General features: G+C 38.1%; 2 protein-coding genes across 6 annotated transcripts in view; one reads left to right on the top strand and one right to left on the bottom strand.

Moving 5' to 3' along the window:
- The window catches only part of FRMD5 (FERM domain containing 5), a 374,150-nt gene extending 368,664 nt beyond the window's left edge, over positions 1–5,486 (top strand). For all 3 annotated transcript variants that reach the window (XM_051977225.1, XM_051977226.1, XM_051977227.1), the window contains one exon: positions 2,094–5,486. In XM_051977225.1, the coding sequence (XP_051833185.1) occupies positions 2,094–2,671 (578 nt within the window). In that variant the 3' untranslated portion in view covers positions 2,672–5,486. The remainder of the gene's footprint in view (positions 1–2,093) is intronic.
- Positions 5,487–7,167: 1,681 nt separating this feature from the next.
- Positions 7,168–12,178, bottom strand: part of WDR76 (WD repeat domain 76) — a 40,617-nt gene continuing 35,606 nt past the window's right edge. For all 3 annotated transcript variants that reach the window (XM_051977216.1, XM_051977215.1, XM_051977217.1), the window contains exons 12-13: positions 9,422–9,475; positions 7,168–7,729 (exon numbers count right to left, since the gene is read on the bottom strand). In XM_051977216.1, the coding sequence (XP_051833176.1) occupies positions 7,474–7,729; positions 9,422–9,475 (310 nt within the window). In that variant the 3' untranslated portion in view covers positions 7,168–7,473. The remainder of the gene's footprint in view (positions 7,730–9,421; positions 9,476–12,178) is intronic.

Raw genomic sequence — 12,178 nt, 5'->3', positions numbered from 1 at the left:
GAGGTCAGCAAAAAAGTTAAAACTAGGTAAGATTGGAAACCATAAATAGAAAGGTGATCATTGAATCCAAGGGAACTGATAATATTACCAAATAATACAGTAGAGAACTTGTATTTAATGTACATACATGAATGAAGATCCAGAAGGGAAAGAAAAACCCAGAGAAGAGAGGATCAAGAAGGCTGACGTTTAAGGAAAAAACCATTAGATTTGCCAATTAGATCACTGGTGACTGATTTGGAGAGTGCCATTTTGAAAGCACTTTAGCAAAGGGGAAAAATAAGAAAGGACCAGATGTATAGGAGCAATATGGATAGAGCAAAGATTATCCTATCTTTGTACATCCATAACAGAGCTCAGTACTCAGGAAGGGTAACAGATGGTTACACATGTCCCCTTTCCTGGTAAGGGAAATGGACAAGGTGGGTACAATCTAGGGATTCAGCTGAGGACGTCTTAGGAAACGGGGAAAAATGTCTGCGTCCACCATATCTCTTTGAATATATCTACTACCTAGTCCTCTTTCTACCTTTCTGGTTTTCTTATACTTACTCACCAATACATAGTATTTTATCCACTGACATTGGCTTCCTGGCTGTTTCATGAATAAGACATTCTTTCTCATGGCTATTTTTTCTGGCTGTCCTTCATTCCTGGAAAGCTTTCCCTTCTCTGCTCCAACTACAGTTGCTTCCTTTAAGTCCTAACTAAATACTGCTTCCTATAGAAAGCCTACCTTAACCTTCCTTATTCTAGTGTCTTCCCTCTGTTATTTCACATTTATCCTGTATTTAGTTTTCTATGCATGTATTTTTTGCCACATCATCTTTCCTATTAGATTATGTTCCTAGGACAGAATTTTTTTTGCTTCTCTTTATATCTATTGTACATAACAGGTACTTAATGTTTATTTTTGATTGATTGTACAAATGAGTATCTGTAGAAATTACTCCAGAGTTTGTATTTGTCCATGAATTTGTCCAGTACCAGGAGTTTTGGAAGCAAGTGATTCCCTGCTAATAGCCTGAGTACTAACCAAGGTTCCCCCAAAAGAATGTCCTAGCTCATCTACACCCAGCGAGAGGACTTTGGGAACTGAGTGTGGATCACAGCATAATATTCTCACTCTTTTTGTTATTGTTTGCTTGCATTTTTCTTTCTCATTTTCTTTTCTTTTTGATCTGATTTTTCTTATGCAGTAAGATAATTGTATAAATGTTTATATATATTGGCTTTAACATATATTTTAACATGTATAACATAAAAAAAGAATGTCCTGGCTCATGAACAGGTCACACATCCTTTTCCAAAAGGAATAAGAAGAGAGGTATATACAGAACTCGTACCCTTAAAGGGGTAAAAACCCTCATTGCATCAGGGAACGGGGAATCGATGTGTTTGGTCTGGCAGCTACTCTATCAGTCTCCTTATCTATAAAAGGAGAAATACTCAGAAATAGGAGTCCACAAATATCCACATTCCCATTACAAGGCATTGAAGCAATTGTGCTTCAGATTGACAGGGAGCCTGTTTTGTAACTGCTGTCCTGAGCATGTCGTTTCAGTAAATGCCTTTACTTTGAACTGATTGAACATGTTAAGGGCCCATGAGCCAGCTCACAAAATCTTCAAACAGCACATACCAAAACTTTAGGCATTAGAGAAATGTGGCCTGTCATGTTACACTTAACAAGTAAGGGGTCCTTTTAGGTCTATTTCCAAGAGAGTTTGAGGGGGTGTCAGTTCTTTTTCTCAATCCTGTTCCCCAGAGTCACAGTCTAAGATTAATAGATTATTATTATTACTCATAGATTAAGTCGCCAGTATTCAAAGGAAGGCGACCGGGTAACTCGGGAAACCCCCAACAGTCGGGATCCCCGAGTTTGCCGCTGGAACAGCACCAGGGTTGGATGGTCTTTAATTAAGTGAATTAGAGCCCCGAGTGGGGCACGAAGTGGCTCAGCCGTGTTCCCCATGACTGGGGGAAGCGGGGGTTGGGGGTCCCCTCCCCGCCGTGGGTCCCTGCGTCCCGGGGCCCGCTGCGTGCCTGTCTCACCGATGACGCCGCCTTCTCCGCGCTCTTCTCGTGCTTAGGTCTGGAGTCCCTTCGGGACAGCGCCCACTCCACGCCGGTGCGCTCCACCTCCCACAGCGACACCTTCCTGCCTCACGTGCGCAGCGGCCGGGCCGACAGCAGCGAGCGGGTGGCGGTGATAGCGGACGAGGCCTACAGCCCGGCGGACAGCGTGCTGCCCACGCCCGTGGCGGAGCACAGCCTGGAGCTGATGCTGCTCTCGAGGCAGATCAACGGCGCCCCCTGCAGCATCGAAGAGGAGAAGGAATCGGAAGCCAGCACCCCGACGGCCGCAGAAGTGGAGGCCCTGGGGGGCGAGCTGAAGGCCCTGTGCCAAGGCCACGGCGGGCCCGAGGCAGAACAGGTGAATAAGTTTGTTTTAAGTGTCCTCCGTTTGCTCCTTGTGACTGTGGGACTCCTCTTTGTTTTGCTCCTCCTCCTGATCATCCTTACCGAGTCTGACCTTGACATTGCCTTTTTCCGTGATATCCGCCAGACCCCTGAATTTGAACAGTTCCATTATCAATACTTTTATCCCCTCAGGCGATGGTTTGCCTGCAAAATCCGCTCAGTCGTGAGCCTGCTCATTGACACCTGAGAAGGTATGACTCCTCCCATTAACTAGCCAGGTGGACCGAGGAGATACCTGCTACCCGTTCCCAGCAATGGGACCCATCGCGGAACCATCGGCACATATAAGTCCTCCTCTCATGACTCCAAGTACACTGCAGCCTAGGAGGGTTGTTTCCCGGGAGAAGAAAGGGATAGGCTTGAGTCCTGCCTAAATAAACTGGGGAAACTCATTTTCTTCCGAAGTTCTTTCAAGAAAGACTCTGCGGTTCTTTTTCATCTTTCCAATTTGCAGGATAGTTTCTGGTTTTGAATTTTGATTTTCATAGATGTGTATTATTTTGAAATTATCAAATAAAAGAATTTATTTTATTATAATTAACGATTATTCCATTAGTGTCACCTGGCAGATGGGACACTAGTCAAGGACTAGCACTGTTGTATTCTGCAGGAGCCTTTGTAATGGTGCTACTGAGTGCTAGCGGACTGGCCGTGGCAGCCTCAAAGGAATGTGTTTGGAGTGCAGCGGTTTCCAAAAAGGGGAATTGCTCGGGCGGGCTCCCCTCCCAGACAGAATTTTTTCATTAAGTCATCTGCTTTGAATAGTTTGGAAAGCTGGTTCACATAATCAACCCCTTTAGCAACTGGTCTGAGGTGGATTTATTTTTTTTCCCTTTTTCCCCCCAAATCTGAGCAGAGTGTGGGCATCTGAAGGGGCCACTGAAACAGCAGCAGCAGCAGCAACAACAGGGGTAGGGTAAGTCTGTTCCCTTAGACTAGAGCTCGGTGCACATCAGGATGTATCTTGTTATATGAACTCAGTCATCAGCGGATTTTTCTCCCCAAGCTTCAACCCTTTTTTACTGGTCCAGAAGTATTAAAAGTACTAAGGCAATTGAAATTACTGGCCAAGGATTGCCCATTCAGGAATTTCAGGCAAAAGCATAGCTAGCAGCAACCATAGTTTATTTATCCGAAAGCTCTTTGATTCAGTGGTACATAATTTGTACCACCCGAAAAGGACACTTTCACAATGTATGATTTAAGAAGCAAATGCCATTTTGTTAATCATCTTTTTTTTTTTTTACTTTGTGGAGTGAGCAAATAGAATCTGATTACAAAATGGTTCAAGGAAGAAATTGATCCTGAGGATGAAAAGCTTCCAGAAAAACAGAATTTCAACATCAATATCCATGGAGGAGGCCAGAAGAATCAGCCGAGAGGAATTTCTAAGTCTAGAAGGTAAAAGAACTGGACTAAATAGCGTGGAGTCACTGCTGGGGCCATCCTCTTCATCAGGAAAATGAAGGCCCAATATCTTCACTGAGGGAATCCTCAGCAACACCTGCCTAAGAACATGCAGGGAAGGCATATGCTCGGAAAGGCACAAGATCTTGCTTTCATCTCAGGGAAAGATTTCTAAGTTATATGGAGCCTAACAAATCTTATTAAGGAAGACTTGTAGTGTTCCTGAGACATATTTCAGATGGCAGCTGCTTTTATCCCTTGGGGAGGAGCAGAATGAGCAGTTTTCAAGTTAGATCTTCCCTTATTAGCTGCATACTTAGTCAAACCAGCAAATGAACAGTAATGAAATGATGAAAACGGGATCCATGATCTTAATAGAAATCAAGGCTGTTGCACAAGCTTTTTTTTTTTAAATACCATTTTATTATTTTTATGAAAGATGTTTTTTTTCATCTATAACATTAAAAAATCTTCTCCTGCTCTTAGGTTGGCAGACCCAATTACATGCTAGGAGCAGGAGATATTAAGATATCTGTGACCATTTTCCTTCAGAAACCTCATGCTATGTGAGGACCATACCCCATGCTAGACAAAAGATGTCTGAATCTGAAAGAACAGGATGATCCGGTGGAATGGATTGTCCCAGAACCTCCCTGCCAGCAACACTCTTTTTAGCAATGACCTCCGGACAGAGTGGCAAACAGACCAAGAATGCTGGGAGAGACATGGGTCACTGAATTTGCTTTCACTTTAAAAATGAGATGCTGCCATTTGTAACAAGGCTTTTTAGCATAGGACTACAAATAAAAGGTAGACAATGTGAGAAGAGGCTGCCAGGAGCTGGGGGCTGGTTTTAATATGGATATCTACTGTCTTATGCAACATAGCAGATTACTTTTAGTGTAGTGTTCCTACCTCAGCCTGTAGTAACATGGTGTTTCTATGCAGCAAGTGATAGTTTCAATCCAGACCATTTTCATTATACATGAAAGATACAGTATTTCATTTTTTAATGTGTTACTTGTGTCTAGAGTCCAAATGGTACAATAGTGCTACACACCACTTCCTATTGTGAGATTTTGTCCATTGAATTGTTTTGTTTTTAAAGAAGAGTTTAACCCAAAAAATTATGGACAGAATTTTTTGCTTAGATTTACTTTTGAAATAGACTGAATAACAAACCTCCTTTGTCACTTACTAATGTCATATGGTGTCTCTCCCACACCTTAGTACTGGTCGTGTTTTTAACTCAGTTTTATTATGTGTTCCACAAGGTTTCAATTTTCTCTTCCAATTAGTTTTATTTCATAGGAAAAGCATTGGTTTCCAGAGCTTTGTCCATCAGAGGAAACAAATCTTTTATTAAAGAATAGTGTACTGCGTCCTTTAAGCAGAAGGTTAAACTACAGCAAATGTGAATTTCTTAGTTTCATAAAAATAGATGTTAATCCTTTCATGTGCCAAATCTTCGAAAGTTACATTTTCCTTCAATTGATGTACCTTTTTCTACATCCATAATATGTAGTTATCATCAAGTCATTGGTGCCATGAAGACTATTTTTAAAATTAAATAAATATTTAAATATCATGGGAAACGAGTGGGTTTGTTGTTGTTTATTTAATTCTAGCAAGTCAGATAACAATGTAGTCAAAAATTATTTATCTCTCTTCCAAGTAGAACTTCACATCTAAACATGTTCAGTGAAGGAGAAGCACTACAAAATCCCCTTCTTTACCCCATAGCTTTTACCTTATGGCCTTGTCATGTACCACTTACTAGAACTTAAAAGAAAGGGCACCTTACTCTGATGACACCTGGTTATGACTTAAGATCAAAATTAACACACAAGATTTTACACGAACCAAGGAAATCCCCTATTTCTTCCTCCCTCCTTATTGCTTCCAGCATTGATGACTAGAGAATAATAAAAAGCACAGGGACTTCAGTGATTAAGCCTGTAAATAGGAGAACAGAAAGTATCATTCCACCCAGAATTCAGTGAAGGCCCTACCTACTTGGCAGCATTTTGAGATGTTGGTTGGTTGTGGTTCTTGGGATTCACTCAGATGAGTAACTCCAGAGAGGGGTGGTTAAAAAAGAGAAGCCTTGACTTAGGTCAAAGAATCTGGGGTTCGGATTTTAGCTGTACTCTTTACTACTTGTTATGACCTGGGGGCAAGTCAACTTCCTGGGACCCCAATAAAGGTGAGATTAGATCAGATGATTTCCAAGGCCCTTTCAAGACTTAAATCCTTTGAAAAATGTCAACAGATACCCTAGCATTGCCTTGATGGTCCTGCCTATGCTGCTTGAAGGAATACATACAGCAGCTGGGACTTACTTAGGGGGAAACATACTGTTCCATTAGGGAAGTACTATGAGGAAAGGCGGACACCACTTGCTCGCATGCATGTACACACAACCCCCCCCCCTGCATTCACAGGCTACCACTATTCATCAATTTGATCTGGGCCTTTCTGCAAGGAACTAAGATAATAAGGCTCTGATGAATCCATGAAATTCAGGAATGTCATAACTATTCTTTTCAATGGGTTCTTAGAAAGGTATTTTTAAATGTTACTACAGACAAGACTAGAACACCGCTGAATGAAAAAAACAAAGAAACACTCAAATATCAAGTAGAACAGCAAAAACAGGAAGGAGATTTGATTGTATAAAACTATAAATCCTATAGTAAGACTGGGTACCAACTAGCCACCAGAAAGAAATCTGGATCAACAGCTAGGCAGCCTTACACTTATGCTCAAACAAGTTCTAAAAAGAAAAATTTCAACAAAAATAAATACCAGAAATCTTCCCCCACCTTTGTTTTGGAGGAGATGGTACTCTGCATTTGTCAAGACATTTTCTGTGAATCTTTTTTTTTTCCTTAAGACTGTTATAAGAAAGATCTTTGTAGGAAAAGGAAGAGTTAAATAGGAAATATAAGTGATGTAAAAATACGAGATATCAATTTTAAAAAAATTTTTAAATAGCACAAATAAACAACAAAGAGCCAAAGAGGCACTTAATCTGAAAGACCTCCTAATCCACCCAGATTCAGAGTGGTTCTTTTAAAAGATTACTCAATCATCCTTGGAGGTAATCAAATAAAAATTAATGGACAAACATCTAGAATGACATGTAATTCCTCTACTAGAATAATTCTAATTAGAAAATAGGATGATTTTTCAAGGTCCCTTCCAGCATGAATCTAGAAACAAATAGCAGACTAGAATCTAGAAACAAATAGAAATAATAGCAGACTGACTAAGTATTGGGTCACAAAAACTTTAATACAGTAATTTTCAAAACATTTAAGTACCTCAAAACATGTCTATATAAATGCATACAATTCAACCCCCAAATTCTCACCCCCAACTTTTAGAGAAAAAAAAAACTCCAGATTTCTATTGCTTCTCCCCAAAAATGAAAAGTGCATACTGCTCACTTTGGCGTTATCATATATCATACCCTAAAACTTACTGTGTTATAAGACTAGAAATCAATGTTCTTAAGTACCACACCTAAACTAAATAAATCAACTCTAGTCAAAGCCAAACCTTGGCAACTTTTTTTTTTTAACCCTTAAAAACATGAATTCTTCCACTAGAATTACCCCCAGCCAAGATATTCTGAGTTGGGTGCATAACATTGATGGAACAAACAGAGGCAAGGCACTCTTCATCAATAAAAGAGTGTACCAGTTCTCCACTCTCATGGAATACATCTATGCTTCTTGGACGAGCCATACTGCCAACAATAAAACAGTCTTCTTGCTTTGGATCCCAGATAGCTCTGAACCTGCTCAACCACCGTCCTGTGTTGTTGTTATGCCTAGTCAGAAAACAGAATTTTTCAAAGGAGATAAGTATATCAAATAATAAAATGAAAAGAATCCTAGACATCATACACACAAAGAGAACATTACACCCAAAGAGCCATAATGTTATATTTCTCATTACCCTCACTGACTTGTATTGTCCTCATATAGGAACAAATACCACACTTCTTTCATGAATATCTGCCTCTTCTGAGCAGTTTAATTTATTTCTGCTCATAGAGTAAGAGCTTTCTGTAATGGTGGTTCAAGATAACCTTAACCAGACGTTTAGATCAATTTAATGCTTAGTGTTTGTATTCTGTAGCAGCATTTCTATACATGATATGACTTTAAAATTGAAATATTTTTTAGTGGATAGAGCACCAGCCGTGAAGTCAGGAGGACCTGAGTTCAAGTCTGGCTATGTGACCCTGGGCAAGTCACTTAACTCCAAGTGCCTCAGCAAGATAGATAGATAGATGGATCAATTTGAAATATTTGGGGAGCTAGGATAAAGAAATGTGGCATTTTCTCATTCCACACCAAGGTCCTTTATAAATACCCTTTTAAAAAATATAAACCAAGAAGACAAAAGAGTACTATTCAATAAGCAATGAAAATACATAATCTCAGAATATCCACTCACAGTAAATCTTAGGAAAAAGGACAAGGCACATGGTGATAAGCATATGAAAGTGCTTGCTCAACAATTTAATGCAATTTAAAGAGGGAAACAGAGAAAGTTTCCCCTTTCAAACTTTCCCCCTAATATGTGTCTGAATTTTACTTATCTTTTTTTCCCTCCAGTAATGCAGGCCCAAGGCAATTTGTCTGTTAATTTGTATTTGCAGAGAACTGCTTGGGACACTGAAAATTAAGTATCTGACTTGTCTACAGTTCCCCAACTAGTAAAGCATCAGAAGCAGGACCTGAATTTAGGTCCTCCTGACTTCAAGCCCACTCCCCTCTACCTATTATATCATTGACTGTCTTAGCAAGAAAAACTGTGAACTACACAAATAATCAAAAATCACATATGCAAATCACAGACCTAGGGGACGGGGACAGAAACATAAAACAAAATATCCTTTGCAATAAAAAGGGGGTCACATTTTGTTGAGGGAGAGGAACAGAACAACACATGCACAAAAAAAATTTTAAAAGCATAAAACAAGTTAACTACAAATTAACTAAGAGATGGGATCAAAAAGCAAAGACCATATGTAGATAGCCTATAGCAAAGCTTCTTAAACTACATGGATCATGATCCCATATGGGATTGAGTAACTGTGCGGATTGCAAACAATTTGGCAATGGTAAAAGGTATCAAATATTCCACTGAGATTTAACTATTTATGTAAAAACAAACAAGCACATATACCTCATTAGTATGCAAATTTGCTCTCTTTAATAAGTAATAAAATTATATGTACACCAAAGAATTGTTTTAAAATAAATTTCTTCATAATTTATTATCAGTAAATGTTTAATTTATATACCTACCTTATATACTTATATACCTGAGGTCATTTAAAACATTTTTGGGTGAAAAGAGGTCATGAATGGGAAAAAGTCCTATAGCATACCAAAAGACACTAAGTTAATTGTTATATGACAATGTCTTTTACAACTTGAATAATCAGATGGCAACGTGTATATTCTAGCAATTCTGCAATGGCATTCATTACTGACATACTATAACCTACCTGACTCTGGTCAGCAAAGGAATCTTGGAAGACATACAGCTAGTGTCAAAAACTCTGTGATTTAAAAATAAACACATCAACCAAGCAATGTTCCATACAATTTATCTCTAGATATATTAAAACAAGCATCTAGCATTTTAGATAAAATTTGTAGGTTATACATTAGGTAGCATTTACCTGTCTCACATTTGATCCTGACAACAATCCCATGATATGCAGTTCTCCCCATTTTACATATAAACAAGCTAAGAAATGGAATTGATAAAAACCCCTGACTCTAGATTTTCCACCCCAGGTCTTAGAAATAGGAAAAAGGAACATAGTAATGATATAACTACTTAGCAAATGACTGAATATAATTTGAATGAAAAAACAATCCAAGTATATGGACCATATTACAAAGCTTTTTGACACACCAGTGTCCTGGCATTTTCATATTTGTTTCAGCCAAGAAACTTAAGTTTGTTTTTCTTCTAAACCAGGTTTTTGTAAACTACGGAAGTAAAAAGCTAAGATTTGTTTTAAGTGCAATTAAAAATGTAAAAATCATTCCAAGTTCCCAGGAGATACAAAAATACTTTGTTCTGAGGGTGGTAGTTTGCTGACCCTGATCTAGACCTACCTATACGAGGTATTCCCTGGTATAGAAATTCCCTTCACCGAGAAACAGCAAGCAATTCAGCTTTAACATTACACAAGTGCCTGGGACACCAAATAATGGCCATGGTCACATACTAGGGTATTAGATGCAAGTTCTCAATTCTTCCTGACTTTGAGGCCAGCTCAATAGGTACTATACTGACAGGCACTGATGGCCATGGAATAGTATCATATGAATAACATTTTAAAGAAATACAATCAAAACAAGAACAAAATCCAAACAATATATACTTGTACATAGCGCTCCTCAAAATGTTTTTAGGAAGATTTTTTTCTTTATTATTATTAAGAGAGATTGAAATAATATAGTATGAATCAGCTTTACATATTGTCATACTTAAATTAAGACAAAACTGAAATGACAACCTAAGCCTAAAATCTACACTGAAAATCATCAAAATGACTTAAACAAACCTAGAGACTTCATGCATTCTGTGGTTATTTTACATTTCTCTTCGATGTCACACTTCATTATTTATATTCTATTGTATCCCTGATATGTGTATTCATCCAAGTAGAAGAGATCAGAATTGAATTCCTGCTTTTTCATCCTATGCACACTTGTTCATGTCCTTCCCTATAGTCTCTATTTAAGAAATAATCAAATCACAAACATTTTATCCAGATATGTTAATCATCATTGTGTACCAATAGAGAACTTTGGCTATATTTCTGTCATCTATTCTTTTGATTTATTCCCCTCATTTCCAATCATAAATTTCCTGGATATCTTTTAGACTTTTTAAAAATTAAATTTATTTTTTTCAATCTGCAAAAATCTGCTTTTTCTCCCTCCTACACTCCTTCTTCAAATGAGAAAGAAAAACATAACCCCTAATAAAAACATGTCAAGCAAAAGAAATTTTAGTTTTGGCCATGTTGGGGGAAAAAAAAGTCTCATTTTGCACTGAGCTTTTCACCAATCCACAAGGTGGCAAGGAGCATATCTCATCATGAGTCTGCTGAAATCAATCATCATGCTGATCAGCGTTCCTAAATCTTTTAAAGTTGTCTTGACAATATTATTGTCACTTATATATAAATTGTACTCCTGCTTCTGCTTACTTGTTCATGAATTTCCCCAAGTTTTTCTGAAGCCATTCCTTTCATCATTTCATATAGAACAAAAGTATTGTTTTCCATCACATTTACACATCCTAACTCGTTCAGCCATTTCTCAATTGATGGCTACTCTCTGTTTCCCTTTCTTTACACCTCAAAAAGGGCTAATATTTTTTGTACATCTCTAATGTTGCTTAGAACTATTTGATCCATTTAAATTTACAAGAAACTGAGCAAAGTTTTATACTTGCCAAGCTGTTAATTTCTTTTCCAATTGTTTCCTTTTAAAGTCATTTTATTTATAAAAAGTTTAACTCCTGTTTCATCTCTTAAGAAATTCTAAGTAAATTTGTACCTAAATTATGTTTTTTAAGAGATTTTGCTTGCATATATTCTAGGTTTGTGTCTTGGGCATTCTTATCACTTCAATAGTTAATTTTTTAGCCTAGCCATTCATTTTGTTGTTTTGTTATTGTTTGCTTAGTCTTCTCTTTGACTTTTTGACTTTGGACTTTAAGTTAGGGCTAGGGTCTGCACAATTGAGAAGGAAAAGTCTGGAATGGTCCTGATGCTACTTTCTTAGTGTACAGGATGTTGTCACTTGAATAACTCAGATTGGAGACCTGTAAGCTTTCAGTGCTTCCAAAGTGGTCTAATATAAGGCAACGTCCAATTACTGTCTTTCTTGTCTGAGCTCTCCAAGTTCCTGTTATGAATCTGATTAACATGCCTTTGGGCTTTGTCCCATTTGGAGTTTCTGAAAACTGCTGCAAAATCTAGCCCCTATCATTGGCTGGAAAACTCTTGTTTATTCAAAGTGATAACATCATAAGCTCCACTTTGGTCTGGGATTCTTATCCAGATTATTCTTCTATAGGTTTTAGACTAGAAGCTGGAAACAAGACCCCACTCTGCTCCTGAGGTCCAAGCCACACAACTGCTCTTCTCTAACAAAGCATTTCCCAACCATGTCAGAATTATGCAAGATTCCCTAAAAGATGTACCAAAAATATCTTGCTTAATGACTTTATGGTG

The sequence above is a fragment of the Antechinus flavipes genome, chromosome 2, assembly GCF_016432865.1.
Source record: "Antechinus flavipes isolate AdamAnt ecotype Samford, QLD, Australia chromosome 2, AdamAnt_v2, whole genome shotgun sequence".
NCBI lineage: Eukaryota > Metazoa > Chordata > Mammalia > Dasyuromorphia > Dasyuridae > Antechinus > Antechinus flavipes.
The sequence above is the reverse complement of the archived record's forward strand: the minus strand, read 5'-3'. Positions and strand labels throughout refer to the sequence as shown.